We start from the raw sequence: 24587 nt of genomic DNA, 5'->3' as shown, positions 1-24587 counted from the left end.
TTTATATTATAAGTAAGTAACTAGTAGTTTCTCTTTATATTAATATATTATATATAATATTATATAATACGTATGTTAACAAGTGGTAAACACTTTATAACATGCGATTAAACGCAAGTAGCAGATCTCGTGGAATTGACCAATTGCGGAGTCAAATCAGCCAATCGACCAACGTGATTGATCAGTTCCACGAGACCTCCGACTTGAGTTTCATGGAGAACGGCCTTTGAGTTCCACTTTTGTGGAAATACGGCTAAAACCAGCGGTTGAAACCGTCGTAAAAAATTACAATAGGATGGCCGCTCTCAGATTTCTCTCTGATTTCTACTTAGTCATGAAACACCGAATTTCATGATTGGCCACTGCATTGAAATTTGAGGTTGGAGATTCGAGACCCGAGAGCTGAAATTTGAGATTGAAAACGAGATCTAAGATTTGAGAAGCGACTATGAATTCGGGCCTCAGTTTTCTCTCCGGTGGAAGACTTTTTTGTGATCACTGCTTTATAGTCTGCTAAAAAAAGGAGAAAATCACCGCGATACGAAACTTTTAAGCGAGATGAGATATATATTTGTTAAAGTTTGTCAAAGCTTCTTGCATTTCGGCGTATCTCGCTAGATCGCAGGCCTCGCGCAGAGGAAGCCATTCGAATGCTTGATGCTCGTCCGACAATCTCACACATTTATTTGGATTAATTAGCTCCGCCAGCCAATAAATCACAATTTTCGGCACTCCCTTCACGTTGTAAGTCATCTCGTGCTTCACGTTCTCGAAAATCTTCAAATCGTCCGCTTCGAAACCAGCCTCTTCTCTGGTCTCGCGCAGGGCTGTCTCCATATCCGATTCGCCAGCATCGACGTGACCTAAAAAAATATTGATTACGCACATGTACGATTTCGAACTGAACAATTAAAACAATTAAATATCCGCCTTTAATGAGGCGAACAATCGCGCAATATGAACAGCGCTTAAATCATTTTGATTGTCGCTTATTGTCATCAAGAATTTGTCTGAATTCGGCACGGAATTGAAGTGCTTTGTGTTTATTACTGTGACTGGCTTCTTCCTTTAGATCTGATAAAAATATAAAAAGTACAAGCCAATGACGAGCAATAGAACAGCAAAGCGCTTTACTAAAAGCTCTCCGAGCTTCTGCCGAACGCGGTTCATTGTTAGACCTGGTTTATGCGGGCAAATACGGCCTTGTTTTGGTCATAGAATGGCGTATGGACTAACCGTTATAGGTCCAAGAGCCACAAGCGCACCAAACCAAACCAACCTTGTTTTGGCCTTGTTTATGCGGGTAATAACTGTTAATCTATGCCGGAATTGGGGTACAGTTCAACTATAGGATTTCAATGCTTCTGTTATAATTCTGTTACGCTTCTGTTAATAAACAGAAATATCAAAATCTTAGGCCCGCATAGACCAGGTCTTACTCGCGAAATATATTGATGTAATAAGAATATATACAAACCTTTGGGCGGCGTCCAATGATGGTCTCCGTATGATGTCTGCATCAAAAGATACTGAACGGTGCCTTGAAAACGACGAAAAATAACGAGACCGCAAGCACGAGCGTGCGGCGCCATAACGACCGACCAACTGCGAAATGACTTGCGAAAGTATCCGGCCAACGTTCGGTAGAACCGAGCGTTTAACAAGGCGTAAAGCGGTTTGTTATCCGCGACTGGTGCATGCTTTTAGAGCCATTGCACGTAAAAAAATTTTAACTGTAACCGTAAGATCGTTAGCAAATCAACCAATTACAGACCAGTATTATCTTCCATTAGTTGGAATGCTGACCAGCGATTGGTCAATTTGCTTATGACCTTGCGATTACGTCTATACTTTTTCTACGTGCAATGGCCTTTACACTCGTAAAAGAACCGGAGGAATAAGCCAATACGCAATAAGACAATGGGTGCGTTCAGACAACTCAACGGTTAAGAGATCATCACTTATGATAGGACTATTCTTCAAAATCTGATGCGGTTCCAAAAGTATGATCCAATCAGAAGTGATTATCTCTCAACGTTGTGCAACTGTTGAGTTGTCTGAACGCACCCAATAACAACGCAAAGCGTTTACTATTGAGCGTTCTGCTGAACGCGGCTAATGCGATTTTAAGAAGAAATACGAACAAACTCGCGTATATATAAACCGCAATGAAAAAACCGACGAATAAAAATGTTTAAACAAAACAGAAACATGTTTCGTTATATTAATTCCGATTAAATAACTTTTTTCCTTGTACTTTTTTTTTTTTTACAACAAAGATCAAATCATTTAATCATATGATCTACAAAAATGATGGCTATATTTATTAATGTATGTTTACAAGTATAATAAATAAAAAGTATATAGCTTATTGGGTATACAAATTAGTTTTGTAATGTAAACATGTCAAGAATTAAACTTATATACGTATGGTTTTTGTCTATATAATACTTAAACAAAAAAAGAGACGCGTAGAAAAAAGAAGAAAAAAAAAACATACCCTGTTCATCCACTTGTGAGATTTGTAAAAAATTTGTTTCTCGAGATAATAGTTTTTGGTCCTCTATACGTCCTCAAGCGCAATGATCTTCAATTTCAAGAGAGAATGTAATTTTTATTTTATATATTTAACATTGATTCATTTTTCGGAGAGCATCAGATTAATTATAGTAAGATTCAACACACAGTAGTCATCTCATCGTTTAAAAATTATCAGCCGAGTTTTGTACTTTTTTTTGCAAATTTCTCTTTTTTTTTTTTCTATAGTTTTAAAAAGTAACCATGAGAAGTGTGTGAAAATTACATATTAAAAATTTTTATGACTAGATATATATTTGTAATAATAATTCTGCTTTTTTTTTTTCTCTAGATTCTAGGAGAAGCGTATAATCAGACGTGACGCTGTGTGTGTGATATCTCTGTTTCGGGAAAAATTATTAATTTTTTTTTCTTCCACATTTATACATTTATATAATATGTACATATTAATTTTGAGGGGGGAGGGGGGGAGAAAAAAAAAGAAACGTCCGTATCTTCTCTTATCGTGAGAATGTGATATCGCATGCGCGATATAAATTTTATGCGTGGAAATTTTTGCAAATTCTGGCGGCGCATTTTTTTATCACAACCGCCCCGCCGGGGTTACTGCTGATCAAGCCAAAAAAGAAAGAAACACAATTTGATCGACAACTTAGAGCGTGTCGACGACGAACGCGCATGTTTTTTGTTTTTTGACAGGAATCTGAATCGGGAAACAATGCGTGTTACCATTTTATTATAAACGTTTTGCTACATTTTGGCTAGATACCGATCACCAGAAAACACTTAGCAAAGCTTGTATGTATCTATCTACAGAGATTGACATGTGTATGTAAATGTATGTACTCATGTATGTGTAATATTTTTATGTGCGTGCTGAGTCGAATGCACAGCTATACGGGCAACGGACGAGAGAAATTTGTTTGTTTGTTTGTTTTTTTAAATATATATATCGCGCGGGTACTTAGAAAAAAAAAAAAAAAAAAAAAAAATCACAAAAAAAGCTCCTCCGACATTTGAGACACGTCGAGAGTTGGATCTTAAAATTAATGTCGCCCGTGCAGCTCTGCAACTCTCTTTCAAATTGTCTCTCAATAAATCCGTTTTTTTTCTCACGTGTTAAAACCATGAACGTCTTTAGATTTCAATATCACCTCCTCCCGTTACGGGAGGAGATTCGATTGTTAATTTATACATTTATTTTCGTAAAGCAAGCGAGCGAAAGGTGGGTTTATGTATAGATTACAGTATATAATTAATTCATCTATATGCCAGGGATATACCATTAATGCTATCTCTTGAAGAGGGCTTCTTACGTTAACATTAATAATATAATCACTCTCTCTTTCTCTCTCTCTCTCACATCCTCTCACTCTCTCTCTTTCTGTCTGTCTGTCTGTCTATTACGGTGTATATGTATCTCTATAGTCATATCGTTACAACGACCGCTTCTTCTCCGGGTTACAATTCTTTTTTTTCTTTTTTTTTTTTTTTTTTTTACACAGTGATGACAACGTTGCTCAATAATTGTACTCAAGGTACTAACTCTGTGATTAATGCAGGAACAAACAGAAACGAAACTCTCGATTCATTTAATAGTATTCTCTAATATAAATTTTTTTTTTTTTTTTTTTCTAACAGTGATTGGGATTTTCTCTTTCTCTCGCTCTCTCTCTCTCTTTCTTGGTGGGGGTGTGTACGGATGTTCGTATTTTAAACTTGACCATCTCTTTCCATTAATATATATAAATCGATAACATTATTACTATAATCATTTATGTTACAGTTATCTCGCTTATTGGTTCATGCGGTAAATTCGACGACACGAAAACTGGTATGGTAATACACAAAGAAGGTAAGTCCCGATGCCAGTGCTGTATTTTATAATAATAATAATATATTGTAGCACTTAGAATTTTTTTGTCAAGATGTGTTCTTCGGTAACGGACAATTGGCGCCGATACTTAGTTGCTATCAGTCATTTCACGATTCGCAACACGAATACGTACTGCGATTGTACACGATGTCGGTTACGTTGAAGTTACTCTGTAGTTTTTTTTTTCTTTTTTTTTTTTTTTTTTCCAGTGTAGCAAGTGTTAGAAATGTGAAAAATCATCTTTTTGAGTTTATAGTATGTAAATAAATTAGTCAACTTTTGCCTATTTTTTAGTAACATACTTCATTAATCTTAGGCAAATATAAAAAGTTTGCGATACTCTTGAGTTTCGAAGTGTTTTTTTTTATATTTTTTTTTTTATGATCTTGGTGTGTGTGTGGAGTTCTCTTCCCTTTTCCTTATTAATTTAGTACCTTTCGTAATATAATTATTATATACACCAAGGTGCTTCTCTAGTTCGCGCTCTCCTACGTTGTTTTTTTTTTTTAGTTTTTTTTGTTTTTTTTTGTTTTTTTTTTACGGTAATCCCTAAATTTTAATTCATTCAACGACGAATATCTCTTGCGAATGAAAAGGATTAAATAGTACAATTTTTATAGCCAATTAACGATACTTAAATTTAATATTATTTTTTCGTATTCCTTGTAGAAATAACAGATCTCTTGTTATTACTGATGTAGTTTAAAGTTTAAGGTGTAATTCCAACTCTTTGTGAGAAAATGATCAAGTACTTCGTGTGTTATTCACAAACGTTGAGTATAACTCGATGCCGTATATTTCTAAATTATGTTAATAAACGTCTTTGCTTCTACCTTCACATTATTCTTTTTTGTATACTATATATGTATTTGTCTCTGAGAGTGAGCGTGTTATGCATGTATGTATGTACGTGTATATGTTTGCGTGAGATAGAAATAAAAATATTATATTAACATTATATATAATTATATATATATATATGTTTTAATTGGCTAATGTCTATAGTGCTGCGTATTTTCAAACTTATTGCTACAGATAAAAAAAGTAAAATATCATAAAAATGTTCGAAAAAAAAAAAAAAAAATAGTTACACATTGTGCAACGTTAAAACAGTGTACAATTCATATTATTTTTTGACTAATACATGATAAATGAAGGTAGATTCTCGTCGCTACAGAACGCTCTCTACTACGCATATATCTCGACAGGTTCTGTAATAAAAATTCCGTCGAATTGTATTTACAGAAAATCCTGCGCTTATAAAAGTTTTACATATAAAACACAAGAGGAAAAAACAGGAAGTTTTGAAAAAAAAACTCTCTCTCTCTCTCTCTCTTTCTCTCTTGACGTTGCAATTATACTGTCTCATTCACTTCCTCCACGATAGAAATGGTTGTATTTTTTTTTTTACAGTACAAGGAACACACTTCCTCTTTTTTTTTATGGAAATGAGGAACATAATCGTGATGTAAGAGATGCATTATTAGGCACATTTGACAATCCGATTGAATTTCAATTCTATTTTTTTTTCGTTTTTGTTCTTTTTTTTTTTTTTTTTTTTTTTTTTAGATGGCAGAAGATGTATTGTCGTGATTACTGTTGTTCCGTTTTTTTTTGTTTTTATATGTAATCTTTCAGCGTTTTGGAAATGGAGCGATAATGCGTGCGCGATTTAAAGCGTTCGGAATTATGGAAAAAAAAAAAAAAAAAACGCACCAAATCGAATGTAGACAGCTTCAACATCAAGAATAAAACAAAGCCGTATATAATACTGTTTGAAAAATAAAATGAGACATGGATTGTTTAAAAATTCCGAAAGAGGGCAATTCAAATCTGTAAGCACAATAACACTGATTACTTTCGCTCGGATGCACATTCCACTGTTCTCGGCAATGAAAAATTTGAAAACTAAAAAAAACATAGAGATTAAACATATATAGATTATTGTGTCTTATGCCAGCTTTTTTCGTACGGTCGATCAGGTCAACTGAGCCGTCTCTCTCTCTCTCTTTTTTTGTCTTTTATATTATTTCTTTCAATTTTCTCTCTCTCTGTCCTTCCCCGCTCTCGCGTTCTCGAGACGTTTAACGAGAGGACCCTGATCTAGTTATTCATTTTGGCACTCGGGAGTATTTGAATACGTATTAGCCGTCAACAGATCACAGCTTCGGATTTTTTTTTTTTCTCAACGAATTTTTATAGCAGTACCTCCTTGGCGCAGAGATGACACAAGAGATATGACTCTCTCTCTCTCGGTTCTTTCCTCCCTCACCCTCTCTTTTCTTCTTTCCTCTCTTTTTTTCTGTCGCCTGATGACGACGCTCGTCGGCTAGGACGGAGGAATTTGTTTTTTTTTAAACGAATATTTCTTGGGTATCAGAATCAGAGTCAGAGTCCCAGAAAAAGAAACAAGAGTAAAACTCTTCGGTTACCACCGTCGCTTGGTGGTTGTGTTCACGAGGTTGTTATGGGTTGGCGCGATTGGCGGCTAGGGCGCCCGTGGCCGACAGTCACAGCTTGAGCTCGTTCGCGATCTTGCTAGCGATATTTTTAAACCCAATTGACGTGCCGGAGATGCGTTTGAATCGCACTCCGTTCAGAGAGAGTCGCGGCAATTTGCAGACCTCGATTTCCCACTGCACTTGGCTGTCCGTCGCCGCTTCACCGTGCGCGCACAGCAAGAGGAATCGTTCGCGTTGCTCGTACTGACATTTGTTAGCGTCCAGTACCTGCAAGAAAAAACAAATTCGATAATGTAAACTTGTTTCAATTTTGTCTAAAATAACGTCTTTATATATACGCGTATGTAAAAAAAATAATCGATATTGAGATAATGAATAATATACTCCAGAGTATATAATTGTTTTCTCTTCTTTAAAATACCTTTCGAATCTCAGACATGATTTCGTTAGGATCTCGACTACTGGTAGTCTTCATACTCCACGTGAAGCGCAAACTGCGTGGCTTAACCTGTTCGTCGTTAGTTGTAGCTCCGCTGTAACAAAAAGATATCTTAAATCTGTCCAACATCTAAAGCGATTCTAGCAATAACTTTGTTTTGGGGTTTTTTTTTTTATAGTTGATGACTACAAGCACAAAGTGTTGTTCTCAATGTAACTCATGTAGGAAGATTCCGAATCATCTTTTGTTCGTGAAAAAAAAAAAAAAAAATAGTTTTTAAATGCGTAGGCATGAAACAAAAATCGTTAAAAAATTTATCCACATAGATTTCGATCAACAAATGGGATTCTGTCTATTTTAAACATTAATATGATTACTCTACACGCAGATCAGTATAAAATATTGAGCGATATAAAAATTATATATATATGTGATCTTTACAAAAATGTTGTGTGTATTATAATAAAGCCTCAAGCTTGCAAATGCGTAAAAAAAAAGTTTTTAATCCGTTTTTCAAAAGACTCTATATAATTGCTGTGCGTAAGTTGTTGCAAGCCGATAAATAAAGTTTCAAAACATATATAATGTGTGTAATGGAAATTTATCAAAAAAAAACTTATTTCAATTTCCATATAAATTGTAAAACATACATGCTCGGCATGCAAATCATTTGCCATCATAATTTTAATTACAACCTCGGTGCTGCATACATATTTACATTTATAAATTAAAGATGTATATATATATATATATATATATATATATGTATATATATCATTTGTATATAAATGTAAGTTACACAAAATATTCAAATTGTATACATATGCGAATTATATAATCCTGAAGAAAACACATATCTCAAAAACTCTTACAATAATAAACGATAAAAACTTACATCTTTGTGTTAGAACAAACAAAATGACAATAAGTAGACAACAAGTTTAAAAATAGTGATAACAATATCAATCTAACAGAGATTTTATACACAGTGTATCAGACAAATAGTAGTATCTTTGTGTTAGTGGATTGTACGCAAATTGTCTCTCTCTCTTTCTCTCTCTCTTCCTAAATTTTTATTCCTGAATCGTATACGAGTTAAAATATAATTGGTTTCTTTTTATAAATTATTGTTAAACGCTGAATATTTAAAGGCGCCTCGCGTTTCGTGGAATATGCATGCTATGTCACAAGGATTATCTCAAAAATTAAGAGAGACGTGCATAAAAATTCACAATTCATTGTTTTTAAACACGAATGTACATGAGAACATGAAAAGATAACGAAAAGTTGGATATAAATACGAGATAAAAATGAAGGAAAACAAAGTGAGAGTGAAATTAGAATACGGATTTGTGGTATTATGGTATGCAGTAAACGTACCTCACTACTGGGTGCTTGGGGGGTACGGATGGGTCCATGGGGCTGAAATAACAAAACAAAGGCAGTTGCTAAACAAACACTAAACATGATAAATTAATCAAATTGTTATATGTGTAACAACCATCACCATTCTGTCACCATTGCACACTGATTATGGCACATAAAAAACGTTACGGTGTAATAATGGTTTTTAGAGAATCTCCATTAAAGATAATAATCGTGTGTAAATTCATTTTTTTTTTTCACACCGTAATACGATATTTTTATATGTGAGAAAAAAAAAACAAAAAAAACAAAAAAAAACACGGGACATGTGTGTGAATATTGCGTAGAAAGTTGAGGAGATATAAAGCGTTTATGTGTAAAACAACAATAAATGTTATTACTCGAGACAGATATCAAAAGTTATGGAAAAACAGCGGTCACAGATTTTGTTTTTTTCTTCTTTCAAGAGAGACAAGCTGGTTTTCTGAAATAATGTACCAATCAAGAGACAATTTTTATAATAAAAAGAACAATTTAGCACATAGCATTCCGAAACAAAGTTACTTGGCATTGTGAATGCTGTGTAAGACGTGTTCTTCGCACAGACGAAATGTTTCTTCTGTATATATAATAATTTATATATATACGAGGATTCAGAAATAAATTAATACAACATATACAAGACAGTTTTGACATATTTATTAATTGCGAAATTATTACTATTATTGCTCCTTAAAATTATTAAATAATATTTCTATATATCCTGCTTATACATATATGTGTATATATATTTATGAAAAAAAATATATACATATATATATATATATATATGTATATCTGTTTACTGCCCTCCACACAAATGTAAAATATAATCGGGGTACAACTTCTAAATTAGATTTCTTTTAATAAAAAGATTAGCTTTAATTAACCGAATATTTTAAGAATTGTTTTTGTTTGGCCTGTGAGAAACATAGTTGGAGTGCAGCAAAAAGTGTATTTACTTAAAGAGAAACGTTATATTTATATATAATTTGCATACAAATGTTTTTCTCTATATTATATTTTGATGTATCTTTAATATATGACGTGGATTAAATTATTTAATATATATATATATATGTATTTATTTATATATATATATATATATATATATGTATAATCTATATCTCTTTTCGCTTTTCTCATTTTTATATATATTAGTTTATATTGGATAGCCTTAAATGTTACACCTCATTATCTTTTATAAACTTTCTAATATCACTTATGCATCGAATATTTCGGCAAACGTGACAAATACAAAAACAAATACTATATTGTTAATGACGGTTTTAAACATTTGTTGGGAAAGTATATCAAACTGCTAAATACATATCTCGGGATACATTTATAAATTGTGCACTCGAAAAATGTAAAGAAAGTTGAAACATTTTACACAATAAAATTATTCGATTTCTTTAATGATCCTTTATGTAAGAGAATATAAAATCTTAACAAATAACAGACGAATATAAGAAAAAACGTCTCTGATTCTATGTTTTACAAGAAAAACGACATGTTTCAAGCAGCCCAAGGCCACTTTATATAGGATACACTGTAATTTGTGTTAATATATAAATGTACAATAATAATAATCATTATTATTATTATTGTTATTTGCCATATAACATTTACATTATATTTTCTGTTGACCAGATTATTATTGATAAATGCTATTGGGCAATGTGATTGTGAAAGGATTAGTGTATCATGATTCGTCGTATAACGCGAGATATTTGAAATACACAATATTATGTAGGAGAAGGCACGTATCTTCGATAGGTGTTTTTTTTTTTTTTTTTTAAGGAGAGATAAGAGAATACGATCACAAAACTTTTTCATCTTTGTAATATATTCAAATATCTGCACTTAGTATCAGAATGAGATTGGATTCAAAAAATTGATAAATTTTTAAATCCGCCGTTGAGAGGATTTAATATGAAGCTGTGTGAAAAAAAATAAAATTTAGAATAATACTTTTCTATTTTCTCATCAAAAAGTATAAATATCCATGCGTTTAAATAGGAAATTAAACAGTTTAAATAAAAAAAATTTACGAAAAACACTTTTGATCACAAGTTATATTTAAATGAAATGTATGGAATTTGAATGGATTTTGTTATACGCTATACTAAGCACAGAGTATATTGTTATATATATGTACATATATCAAATTAAATTATCACTAACATTTACTATTAATATTGCAGAATAAGATTTGTATTTGTGTTACATATATACGTGCGCTTGTAGAGAATATTGTATATTTCTAATAACTAAACAATGATACAATATATGTATGTTGATCAGGATACAAGTAAGTAATGAATATACAAACAAATTATATACCAATTAATTTATGGGCTGCTTCCTGTTTTGATAATGTTCTACTGTATATATATCGCGGATTTTTCAATTATTTATACAATATAGATTGGCATCTTATTAATAGAATAAATTAAAGCGAGAAATAGGTAAAATTGCCGTTTATTGCAATCAAATAGCACTCTAAATCTTAAATTTAGTAGTCAGTGTTTTTTTTTTTGAGATCACCATCGGAACAATATTTGTAACAGTTTGCAGAAAAAAAAAAAAAGAATATAAAGGATATGGTAATTTTATAGTATATATTTATAAATATAAAAATTGTCGATTTAATTTGTTGCTATTTGTTTACAGAATCTTGACAGTGTGAAAAATCTCCAATTAAAAATTAACACTACACTTTAATTCCGTGATCGCATTAAAACAAAAAAAGCACATTTACATCATTAAATCCATAAAGAAAAGATAAAGTGGAATGCCTGACACTTTTTTTTAATTTAGTCTCTATAACTGCTTCTTCTTGTTGAATCGAAATGTGTATTTAGCAAATTGTGTGTCACACAACTAATGTTCAAATATAAATGCATCTATTATACTGACACATCTTGAACAGAAAATGTAAGTGTAATAGAAATTAATTGAGAAAATTAATATACATATAAGAAAAAAAAAAGTATAAAATACGTTATAATTGATAAGATATAAATTCTTTCAATATATTGCAAGTATATCCAGACTGATAAGTTCTTTTGTCTATTTAGATTCTTTCATTCGTGCACAAAGAAATATGTTATTTATATATTATTATAATTTCACAACGTATTATTCATAAATAACTAGGAAAATACAAAACTGTACAGAATATATTTTTATATATGCAAGAAAATACTGTAGGCTATGTCAATATCTACACACACACATATGTCTATCATAACATACGTATCCATTCGTTTTAGAAGGACATATTTCCTTGAATTTCGTTTAAGTGAAAGAATCAATAAAAAAAAAAAAAAAAAAAGAGAGAGAGAGAAAAAAAAACCAAAAGAAGCCAATAAATTTATTAATAGTATCTTTTGTAAAACCAAAAACTCCGGCATAAACTCCACACTATCTTTAAGAACTAGGAATCTATGTTGGATATCAACGAAAAGAAATAAGAAAGAAAAAATTGTTATTACAAAATAAAATATACATATATATATATATATATATATATTGAGCTTATTAAACTTTATCGCGTATTAATTAATTTTTAAGTGACTGGTAAACGGCGCACGCTAAACACCAAACTACTCTTCAGCATCGCAATGACCGCAAAAAGTTCCATTCGAGTATGAAGTACACGATTTTGAATTACTGACGACGTGTCATCCAACATATTTTCCTAAGAAAAAAAAGAAAAAAGGAAGAAACAATGCGCTATGATGTTACAAAAATATACAACATTATACTTAGTCCTCACTGTAAATCACGAAAAAAAAGTTAAGAGAAAATCGAAACGAAATAAAATGATACATTGATGGAAGTTGCGATTGCCATGGCGCGATATATCTTGCATGCCGCTCGCTCTCATTTCAGCTCGGGGGAAACAAGGCGAGACTTCATCCTTCACTTTAAAAAAATCTGTCAAAGTACGAACAATCATGTATGTACTCTATTATAATAAAATCTGTCTTTTTTTTTGTTGTTCGGTTAGTATTATTAGTACAACTATATAGCATTTTCTTCGTATTCGGAAGTCTCTACTCATTACGATCGAATATGTATGTATGTACTTTCACGTTCAACAAGCATCTCGTCGATTTTACGTTTCTAGAGGACGGTATGTATATATATATATATATATAGAGAGAGAGAGAGTAAAAAGGATACTAAATTAAAAACAGTAGTGGAAAAATGAGGAAGAGAATATGTAAACGTGTTTGTCATAAAAAAAAAAAAAATATTACGTCTCAAATGTAATATCAAGAAGTTGCAAGAGACTTCTGCACTGTTTCTCTGTACGTCACACATTGTTGATTTACAAAGTGAAACTCATTTCATCACATTTGCGGGGATTGCTAAGTCGCACTAACTTTAATTACAGGAAAATTAATCTATGCCTGTCGCTATCCGCCGCTGCTAGATGTATGAAAATATGTTTGATGCTCAAAAATATATATAACAAATGTTCCAAAGACACTTATACTTGTTGAATATTTTAGCGGCTAAATATACAAATATACTTTACGTCTCTCGGAAGGCATCTCCGTTCACCGTTCTCTGTGTTTCGGTTGTTTTTTTTTCGCGCTTTTTAAATTTTATACACTTTTGTTTAAAAGTTAATTGTTTACACATAACGAAAAACAAAAAATGAGTCGAAGCTAAAAGACTTCCGATGGTACGTGAAAGACACAGGTACAAAAATACGAAGAAAATATCAGATTTTCTCTCTTGAGATATATAAACGACGTAAAGTATATATATATATATAACATACGGTGTGTGTTTTATAATGGGCAGGCTGATTTAGGAAAGGCACAGATTTCGGTTGCTACATCTATATATATATATATAGTGCGTAAGGCGATTTCCTGGTTCGTGTTTTCAGGAAGACGTTATACTGGTTTTTCTTTTTTTTTTTTATTAATTAATATATTCAAATTTATATATATATATATATATATATGTATATGTAACGTATACATATATACATATATATTTGTGTATATATACATGTATATATGTGAATATACGCATACATATGTATACATTCGGACGCGATACATATCTTTTACGATACATATATACATATATGTACATATATATATACATATATATATATATATATATATGTATGCTTAAAGATAATGCGCGATATATTATATATGTATATATAGTACTATTATATATATATCTATAACGTGTAAAAGTTCCTAAAAAAGTAAGTTACACTCAATCTTGGGTACCACAGAATAACGGAGCCAAGAGTTTTTTTTCAACTTTTTCATATCATTTTCCTAGATGCATCACAATATCCATTGAGCGGTCGACTGACAACACAGACTTTTGCCTCTTTGCCCTAATTTTTTTTTTAACATTAGGTGCGCGTTTTCTCGCGGGCATGCTGCATTTTGCTCATGACACTGTCTCGGCACATCGGTCGTGTGTGTTAAAACCCGTGTCTCTATGGCCTTTCGCTTGTCGGATCTCGAGAGATGGAAGCGAAGAAGCTTATACGATTCATGGCCTGCAGCATATAATAATGTAAAAATATATATATACCGATATATGAATACATTAGTATAAATAAGAAAGAACTGTTCAAGAATATGTTCTGATGCACCAATGGCTATGGATGCCGTGAAAAAAAATTTGTACACACTTTCTTGTACCAAATCATTTCGAACCACGTTGAGATGATGAGTACAGTGACCATATCATGAAAGTGAAAACGGACAAAGAAATATTGTATACAATAAATTTGTCTACAAAACTACATCGTATATACTCTCGTTATTCTGCAGTCTTCCATCCTCAGCACCAAGTATGTTTTTCTTTTTTTCTTTTATAATATATGTGTCTGTGTGTGTGTGTGTGTTATATGCGCTGCCGTTTTGCATTTAAATGTGCGATATGATTAAAACTTAAAAGAGTCCCATATATATATATAAATAATATCAAATCAAAGATATATATGCCTCGCTACAATCGAGTGAGAAAAAGGGATGCACAATGAGTATGCGAGGTGGCCTCTGAATTTTCACAGCCGAGCAGTGTGTGTATACGTGTTACTTCTCCACCAATCTAATCGCGAGAGAATTCGTCTTTATTAAGCGCGAATCTTACAAACGATTATAATTCACGACGCAAGACAACAGATCGAATCCTCTGTACGGAGGAGGTGATGTGTGTTTTTTTTTTTATATTTTTTTAACGCATTTATGTAGAGAACGACTAAACTCCTATATAGAACAACGACGAGATCCATATTATATTTCTACTCCAAATTTAGCTAAAGGACAAACAGTTTGTCAAGCAAATTTTTATGGGACAAACCAAAAAAAAGAAAACAATACATATATATATATATATATATAGGTGAAGTACGCGATACGCTTGAGGATGAAAAAATGGTATTATAAGTAAGTATAAATAAAGCTACGTAACAAAATGCATAAGCTACATATTCTGCGGCTTTCAATGATAATGGTCGCTGCTGGCTCATCGGATTTGTTAAACTAATCATATCATGTAACGTATCCTTACACATTATGTAAAAAAATTATATATATCAATGTATATAGAAATTTTTCAGAATTACATAGTCATTGTGCATCCTTAAAAAAAAAAAAAAGAAACATCATTTGCATGCAAACAATAGGTACACTTTTTATCAAATTGTCAGTATATGTATATATACGTGAGATATAATTAAGTATATTAAAAATTCTCAACACACTTAAATGTTTACGATGCTTAAGCATGCACTGAGGGTCCACTGCAAAGCTACGATATTTTTGTGCTAGCACTCAAGTCTTTTTGTATTTCTAAGATTGAATAAGTACGTGACAACATAGCTTAAATTATTTATATATATTTACTACACAATATCATCGAGTGTGACGGTTTATCTTTAACAACAAATAATATATTTAAAAACAAAACAAAAAATATAAACAGAAGTATAATGAAAGAGGATAATATAAATAAATTATACAAACAATGTTTATCCAAAGTAAAAAAAAAGAATTTCAGTTCGTATTGGATTTTTCTTTTAACGTGAATACCTTTAACATTATTATAATAAACGTTTAATTAAAGTGTACATGCAATAATTACGTGTCAAAAATTAAGTCGCTAACTTTCTTAAAGACTTTGGTACGTTTTTTTTTTTTTTAACATTTATTTATCATCTAAATTAATATCCCGTCTTATTCTAAGGCTTTGCTCTTATGTATTTATATGTGCATTTTTGAAAAAAATTTTGTTGAATATTTTTAGTTGTGTCAATCGAAGAAAATGATTTAAGTACATAATCCGATTTAATTATGTGTGTGTGTACATCTTACACAAGGACTGAAAATGATAAAATACGTGGAATAGAAAAATATATAAAAAAAAAAAATTATATATATTTGTAAAAAATGGACAATAATATATACACATATATTTGTATATATATAAGGTGTGCAAATTAATTCAGTGCCTTTTTCAAAGTTTATTTAAGAAAAAAAAAACCAAATACAAGTTTTAATGTTCAAAATAATTTCCATTATTTTCCATAAAACTTTTTACTCCATCTATCGGCCAGCTGATAAATGCCCCCGCGGAAAAAACTTGGCAATTTTGATTCAAAAAAGTTATCAATGCTTTTTTTTCGAACCTCAACTGTTTTAAAATGAAAAGTCAAACGATGTTAAAGTAATATCGAAATAGATAGTAATCTGACGGGGCTAAATAAGCCGCGGATGAGGAAGAATTTCCCAGCCAAATGTACAAGCAAGATCCTTCGTTCCTTTTGCGGCATGTGGTCGAGAGCGTTGGTCGTCCTGCAAAATCACTTGCCTAGTTCCGTCGGAGTTAGGCAAGTCAGACTATTATAAAGACTCTCTCTTTTGCTCTCAAAAGCTTGAACGAATAAGTGTTGCCGTTGGTAATAATCTGCATTAATAGTCTGGCCAGCAACTCATAATAGACTTACACTCTTCACATCCCACCAGATGCAAAGCAGAATTTTTCTTGCGCGAATATTTGGGCTTCGATGTTGGCCAGAAGTTTTTGCACGCAGTTCAAATGCTTTTCGGCCCCCATTGTGTACACACTGTTGTGTCTCGTAAGATTATACTATTATAGTGCTTCTTTGAAGCTTAAGATTGACACTTTCAAATCACCACAGTACAAGAAAAAAATTTTAATTTGAAGAGTTACAAAACGTTAGGTGTAAAGGCACCGAATTAATTTACACACTCAATATGTGTATATACATGTGTATATATTTGTGTATGAAAATGTGTATATATATATATATAAAATATTAGAGTCGTACGCGTTATTAACATGCTGTCAAATATTGATAATTACTACATATATATATATACATATATATATATATGTGTGTATATATATATATATATATATATTAATTGAATATAAAAACTTACCGTTTGGAGAACTTCGAGGATAATTTCGAGAAAAAGGACGGCCTTGCTAGTGGGCTAATTGCATTTGTGTCCTGCGTTTGCGTGTGACCCTAAAGGGAAGTTACATTAAAATTTTGTCACATGAAACATCTCAAAAGATATATATAAATTCTTTTATTTTTCAAATCAATCTTTTTTTGACAACACTCACCTGAGTGTGATTTCGCTGTGCTCTATTTTGGCCAGAATGGAACGTACTGCGACTCGGAACATTCCGTGGAAATGCTGGCGTAGTGGCTGTGGCCAGTCTGTTACTTGTGCACACACCCAAACTGATAACAAAATAACAAATTTCTGTGTTGTCAAACCGCACGACAATTATAAGTAAAATATAAATTGTCAGCGATCTTACATTTTACATAAATTATAGCGAAAAGTATTTGTTATGTACGTGTATAATATATTATCTAAAAGTAAAACTAATGTTTATTATAATATTATCTAAGTAAAACTAAATGTTTATCATAATGTTATCTAAGTAAAACTAAATGTTTATTATAATATTATCTAAGCAAAACTAATGTTAAAAAATGCATAAGAAACTAGATTAAAAAAAGGTTTTGCTTAAATGTGCTATATACATAGATATGTTTCTATTGGTAAAAATTTTAACACGCGCAAGCAATGTCTCACAAAATAAGCTTTAGCGTATAGAGTTAATAATAAAGCGAGTATCTTTTTTGTTAGAAGAAAAATTAGTTCGTATTAATCAATGATATATCTATAAAGAGATAAGTTATATATTGTATTAAAAATGGCTACTATAAATTTTCTGAATGCGCATGCATTAAAAACTTGTTATTGTGAAAATGTTATTATTATAGTAGATAACGTTTTAAATAAATGAATGTGATGGAATGACGTGAGAAGAAAATGACGATGAATGATGACAAGGTAATTTCGAGAGAGAGTTATCGCATTTTACGAGTACACAATATTTATACGCATTCATATAGATTTGTGCTATCTACAGCTAGGCTATTAGTGTACAAAACTTATGATTGATTTGAAATAAGATTTCTTGAGTGTATACATGAGCGAGATTATATGACAATTATGTGACAATATATATACATATATATATGAGACAATATATATACATATATATGTATTATATACAATATATATACATATATTGTATGATATGTATATATATTGCATATATATATATATATATATATATATATCCGTCGATATATAATAAAGTTAAAAAGTTGAAATATCGCAATTTATATTACATATTCATTAAAAGTCATGAAAAACTTGCAAACTAATAATGAAACGTGAACATGTCGAAACTATACAATGACTTGTAATGAGATATGTCATTTAATAATGCGGTAGGAAAATCTGAATGACTCATATATAGAAATTGATAGATGCCTGAAGCTGTGATGCAGTTTAATAGAAATCTAGCGAACGGATTAAATTACATGCAAATGAAAGAGATAAAAGGAAAAAGATAATAAACAGAGAGAGAGAGAGAGAGAAGTAACGAAAAGAGAATGAACAAAAACCAATGTGAAAAAAAAAACAAATGACCAGAAACTATCCTAGAGAACCCTATTGACAATTTTCTTCGATATTATTTCAATAGAACGCTCTCGAAGAAAAAGATCGCGCTGTTGCTTTTGAGGATTATCTTCGTCGTTCGTCGTGACGAAGTATTTTATGAAAGAGACTAGTGATATAAGGAAGACCTAGTTGCCCTAAGAGAGTTAGTGGCCCAAGAAAGAAGTAACCAAATGAAAGAAGGAACAAATTTTTATCCGAAAAATATTTAATAAAAAACTATGCAGGAACGTATGCAGGTTTTTTGTTTTGGTTCTTTTTGTATTAGGCATTTGGGGACCTGTACCTCTGCCTAAGAGGGTCAGCAGTGGCGAGTAAGGAGTTGTGGGCGTTGCGTGGTTGAGGGTCCAGTAGTGAATGGTCGCTGGGGGGTACGCCACTTGAGGAACGGTGACCTGCACTGATGCTCGCAGACTTGGTGTGACCCCGCGTCGGTCTAGTGCCCTCGCCCAGGCTGTGCATAAAACTAATCAGCAAATTGCCGGGCTCTATCTTCCACGATTTAATTTTCTATTTTCTTTAGTTTTTGATCTTTGCCATTGTTACAAAGAAAGTAACAAATTTTTCTCTGAAGCTGTATATAGAAGCAAAATACAGGGGGCGAGATAATAACAACAATTTTATGAGATTTTAAAATGTTACACAATATCTCGTAACGCTGATACAGTTGACAAATGTAATAATTCTTATATTTCGTTTATTGACATTTGATTGATTAAAAAAAAAAAAAACACATTATACATCTTTGAAGACATATTCGTTTTGTTACTTCGCAAATAATTTGAAAAGATATAGAAGGATTGTTTGTAACAGAAATTTTTGTCAAAGAGGGAATAATTGTTAAAAGGAAATATAAGGATGGGAAAAAGGAGAATAAAAAATACTAACTGCTACAGAGAGCTAATGTAATCGCGAAATATTTGTACGTGACAAGAGAACAGAACATGATGCTACAACGTAAGGATGAAAAACAAAATGTATAATGATGATGTTAATGAAATGTGTGTCTGAGCACCTCTTTCTCGACTAGATATATACTTGAGATTGAAACAGAGTAACGTATATGTGAATGTGGGTCTAAATATCACTTTAGCAAGCGTCATGTACATGTATATGTAAAAACGTTAAATTAGATTGTCTGTTTGATACATCTGTCAAGCCATAAAGAAAGTGATGTTGCAATGAACGATTGGCAGGCAGCAGCCAACATGCTAGAGCGATGCAACAAACAAATAAACTTCCCGGGGGCTTTTAATTGACAGACTTTTTTTGGTTACTTTTCATTCGATTACGGCTTATTGTTCTGTCGAGTCTCATATGGGTTTAGTGTAATTTAACACACACAATTAATCAGTCGCTACAGTTAGTGAAAGTGAGTGTTAAAGTCAATAGAAAAAACATTAGAAATATCGTCACACGAGATGCAATAAAAATTTTTTCTTCTTTATTCTATGTAATGTTTACACGTTTAATTAAAATGAGATACTGGACTATCTGAAAAATTCGTAAACTTATGTTTTTTTTGTAAACTAACAGTTGATTACAAATTCTGCGATCTTGTGTGTAGGAAACTCTATATACACGTCCAATATCCCACGAGTTAAAATACGTATCGAGAAGTGAGAAATATATGGAATATAAAAACGAAATATATATAATCAAGAATTTTGTTAATATATATAATATATATATATATATATACATATAAATTCTGTTTATCGATTTTATATTTATATTCGATATATTTTCGTAAAGTAAGATAATAATAAGTCACGCGCGTATTTTCGAATAAAAATAATTGGATACCACTATACCTGGGCACTTCGTTGGTTCTTTCGGTAGATGAAGATGACGTTTTCGCTTGATCATAGGAGATGGTACTACGTCGACCAACAGAACCAGGAGCAGGTGAGGTGAGAGGCCGACCACCACCTACCCCTGCGTTCATTGTGTTGCTCTTGCCTACCCTTGTCTTACCACCAGGACTTGTACCCACGCCTAGAATGAACATCGTCACTGCAAGCCTCATTAGATGTGGTTCAACACAAAACAAGAAGCGACATACTTTAAATTATAACAAACAAAAAGAACAATGAGTCAGTAAGAGGAATTGTCAGCCTTTAATAAACGACTTAATAAATCTGTTTCTACATTAGAACGAGATAGGATTAAAAGCGAAAGTAAAGTAAAACGTTAAAAGACTGTCTATATATAATTTTGCGCATGTCAACACATCATAAAGACTGTATGTAAATGGGATGTCACGCATATACATACGAATATGCGATAATCTTACGGCAATATGATATAATTGTATATAAGAAACAGGTGTACGATGACATTGAAATGTTATGATTCAGACTTGTTTGATGACAACACAATAAAAAAAAATGAAATTATCAATAAAAAAAATGACAAAATGTAACTTATAAACATTGACCAGTAAAACAAAATTAAACAATAAATCACAAATTGCTCATATATCGTAATTTTGATAAACTAAGCTACTGGCAACCCTATCCAAAGCAACCTCATCCAAGGAAGTATTTTCGCTGAAGCGTCACGAGGAAAACAATAGCACATAGACAAATAAAATTGAATATACGATCTGTTGACGGAAGATACCTTACTGGTATCTCTAACTTGTTGTTTCAAGAACAAAGTAAACTCACTGGTATCTAATTGTCCGGGTGGTTGACTGTTTTTAGGTGCGGAGGGCCGGCTTGCAGAAACACGAGCGCTATTTTCCTTGATCGTGGCTGCGTCCACAGTGTTTTGTCGCTTAAAATTGCTACCGCCGCTTCCGGTTACAGTCGCGCCAGTCACCGCAGTCGCGTGATTGTGATTCGTTGCATTACCTGGACTAGGTGCGCCTCCTAATAGAAAAGAAAAATTATACCATAAACGTAACGAAACTCCTCTAAGTTTTCAAGAGACACAACAACCTGACGCTAACAACATATCGATAACAACTTCAATTTTCATTACCACATTTCCTCGTTTGTTACAACTTGCTTGATTTTTTTATTACAAATATAACAATTTATTAACAGACAAATTTAACAGTGTGATTTACGTCACCCCTACAAAGCTTTTTGTAAGCGTAATTACTTTCACCACAAAAATGTCATATATACAAATATCATACGATGTTCCACAAAAAAAAAACAAAAATTATCTTTTTTGTCTTACCCGAGTTTGTCAAACGTCCTTTTATCCAAACGCCTGTCTAACAGTGAAATTTAAACTACCATATTCGTGTTAAAAAATACCGGTTAAGCTGCAGAAGGAAAAACTTACGAAGAGTTTCACCACCAGATGAGGCCCGTCTACTAGGTTTTGGATTGCTAGCAGAAATACTTCTGTGAACACCTCTGTGCGATGGACTCTGTACCGCGCCACCTGTTCCTCCGCTGCTTCCTCCTCCGCCACCTGAGCTGACTTGAGGTGGAATGTTACGCAGCGACAGCGAACTGCCTGACCGTGAACCGTCGCTTTCAGGCTGTTGGCGAAAATGAAAATTTGCACGTGTAAAAAAAAAAAAAAAAAAAAAAAAAGAGAGAGCAATTTAAATGCGGTGCAATCATCGATATCGCTCTTTGTGTTTTTGCGCAATACTCACATCCGTCGTTTTTCTGCCCAATAGCAAATACGTGGCAAACACGTCATCGTATTTTGCTTGTCCTAAGGAATCTTCTATTTCACTTCGAGTGTATCCCAAACTGGCCAGAGCCTCTGAAATGGAAACGCGTGACGGCATAGTCATATCCGCTAAGAGCTAAAATTAATTTCTAAATACCATACATCGTAAGAAACAATTAAAAAGAATGCAGAAAAAGAACCAGAAGTACAAAAAAAAAAATTTCCTTATAAATCGTTTAATATTTTCAAATGCATTAAAATGTTTTTTTTTTTAAGAGCTACTGGGATTTTGTTTGATTCTTACGTGTGTCCTTATACTTCGATGCTTCTTAAAAAATTAGTTTGCTTTAAATATTATTATTATTATTAATAAAACTGTGGGGGGGGGGGGGTTAATAAAACTTTCCTCTTTGATTGTAAAAAATATATTCTCATGCGATAACTAAATAAAGCAAATCACAGACGTACACACACACATACAAACACACAAATATATCAGACCGAACAAAAAAGACTCTCGAGAAAAACAGGCCATGGTGCTTTCACGCTCTGTGCATAAAAATTTGTGCACGCACAAATCTCTCTCTTACTTGACACGCGAGACATACACGTGTATCAAAATCACATATAATTTAAAAGACAGTTTTTTGAATAGAAAGTTGTCACAGCACACAGTATTGTTAACCAAATAATATTAAGCAAGAGATATAATTTGTCTGATATATTTTAGTAGTATGAATATATTAATTTTATATAGCGATCCATACATATATTGCAATTATAAAGAACACTCGATCATGAACATTCTCTTTTGAAAGTTGCATCAGGTACATTCCCCATTAAAAACAATATCTAAGATCTATGATTAATATACTGTGAAAGAGATTTAAAAAAACACCAATATCTCTGTTAATTGATTTATAAATTTCACATAAATGTGGAATGTTCATAATGAGTGAAACATCGAACATAAAAACGGTAGGTAGTAAGTGTTATGTACATACTGGCAGACTCACCTATCCTCTTGTGGTCTCTGTAATCCGGTTCAGGTTCTAAGTACGGTTTTAATTCGTCGTCTTCATATCCCACGTTCATCCACTTGTCTTTCATTATGCTCTGCAGGTAACAAAGATCGTCAAATTGCACATCTTGTGCTCTGCTTGAACTTTGGCTTATAGGATTATGTTTGTAAATAATATAATTAATAAGACCGTGTGATCAAATATCACGCGTGAGAGAAAATAAAAAAATTAAAAAAATACAGGTTTAAACTGAAATCAAATTTGCGCGCATACCTCTAATGAGGCTCTCTTCGTCGGGTTGAGCACCAAGAATTTCTTGAGAAGGTTTTCACAGTCGGTAGACATATAAAACGGGATTCTATATTTCCCTCTTAATACTCTTTCCCTCAATTCCCTTAACGTCGAACCATCGAAAGGCAGTGAGCCGGACACCAGGGTATACAAGATTACGCCCAACGACCACACATCCACTTCAGGACCGTCGTACTTTTTCCCTGTGAAACAAAAAAAAAAAAAAAAAACAACCCCCCCCCCGAGCGCGAATTAAAATTTTATAACGCTCGAATATAAAACATTTGACACCTCGTGCGTTAATAAATTCGACGCGAAAAAATATACCTTGAAAGAGTTCCGGCGCGGCGTACGGCGGCGAGCCGCAAAATGTGTCTAACTTGTTACCAGGTGTGAATTCATTGCTAAAACCGAAATCGGCAATCTTGATATTCATTTCACTATCGAGCAACAGGTTCTCGGCTTTTAAGTCCCTGTGAATTATCTTCTTTTGATGGCAGTATTGCACAGCAGAAACTATCTGCCTGAACTTCGCCCTCGCCTCCTTCTCCTTCATCCTTCCGTGTAGTACCAAGTAGTCGAAGACCTCGCCACCGCTCGCGTACTCCATTACCAGGTACAGCGTCTTTTCAGTCTCGATTACTTGGAATAACTTCACTATGTTCGGATGGTCGAGCATCTTCATTATCCTCACTTCTCGGAACAACTGCGAAGTGACATCGACACGTGTGTGTTTTTAACATATAAATTTATGAGAAATATATAATATAATTAATATATAATATATAATATATATATAATATATAATATATTATATATAATATAATATAATATATA

The 24587-nt window shown here is 32.4% G+C and overlaps 2 protein-coding genes across 12 annotated transcripts in view; both read right to left on the bottom strand.

Annotated features, from left to right (window-relative positions):
- Nucleotides 1–279: 279 nt before the first annotated feature.
- Nucleotides 280–1674, bottom strand: LOC109859244 (bis(5'-nucleosyl)-tetraphosphatase [asymmetrical]). Its single transcript, XM_020437287.1, has 2 exons — nt 1478–1674; nt 280–863 (listed from the first exon to the last, which is right to left on the bottom strand). The coding sequence occupies exons 1-2, from the start codon at nt 1590–1592 to the stop codon at nt 550–552; spliced, it is 429 nt and encodes a 142-aa protein (XP_020292876.1). The 5' UTR covers nt 1593–1674; the 3' UTR covers nt 280–549.
- Nucleotides 1675–6021: 4347 nt separating this feature from the next.
- The window catches only part of LOC109859243 (serine/threonine-protein kinase MARK2-like), a 102263-nt gene continuing 83697 nt past the window's right edge, over nt 6022–24587 (bottom strand). For 5 of the 11 annotated variants that reach the window (XM_020437279.1, XM_020437276.1, XM_020437278.1 and 2 more), the window contains exons 5-17: nt 24078–24456; nt 23733–23953; nt 23442–23553; nt 22418–22530; nt 22096–22297; nt 21468–21671; nt 20610–20811; nt 19082–19249; nt 17375–17495; nt 17185–17273; nt 8696–8737; nt 7298–7409; nt 6022–7143 (exon numbers count right to left, since the gene is read on the bottom strand). In XM_020437279.1, coding sequence (XP_020292868.1) covers nt 6925–7143; nt 7298–7409; nt 8696–8737; nt 17185–17273; nt 17375–17495; nt 19082–19249; nt 20610–20811; nt 21468–21671; nt 22096–22297; nt 22418–22530; nt 23442–23553; nt 23733–23953; nt 24078–24456 — 2184 coding nt within the window. In that variant the 3' untranslated portion in view covers nt 6022–6924. Of the gene's footprint in view, nt 7144–7297; nt 7410–8695; nt 8738–10493; nt 12665–13887; nt 14271–17184; nt 17274–17374; nt 17496–19081; nt 19250–20609; nt 20812–21467; nt 21672–22095; nt 22298–22417; nt 22531–23441; nt 23554–23732; nt 23954–24077; nt 24457–24587 lie in introns of those variants that run through there. The other 6 variants (XM_020437281.1, XM_020437280.1, XM_020437282.1 and 3 more) reach the window with 6 other exon arrangements.

The sequence above is a fragment of the Pseudomyrmex gracilis genome, unplaced genomic scaffold, assembly GCF_002006095.1.
Source record: "Pseudomyrmex gracilis isolate BER0280 unplaced genomic scaffold, ASM200609v1 scaffold_250, whole genome shotgun sequence".
Classification (NCBI taxonomy): domain Eukaryota; kingdom Metazoa; phylum Arthropoda; class Insecta; order Hymenoptera; family Formicidae; genus Pseudomyrmex; species Pseudomyrmex gracilis.
This window is presented reverse-complemented; position numbering and strand designations above follow the sequence as displayed.

What these genes read in the sequence shown, in the direction of transcription:
- LOC109859244 (XM_020437287.1), bottom strand. Translation starts at nt 1,592, where the DNA reads ATGGCGCCGCACGCTCGTGCTTGCGGTCTCGTTATTTTTCGTCGTTTT. An exon ending in TCATTGGACGCCGCCCAAAG is followed by an intron (nt 864 to 1,477) that starts GTTTGTATATAT and finishes ATATTTTTTTAG; the next exon opens with GTCACGTCGATGCTGGCGAA.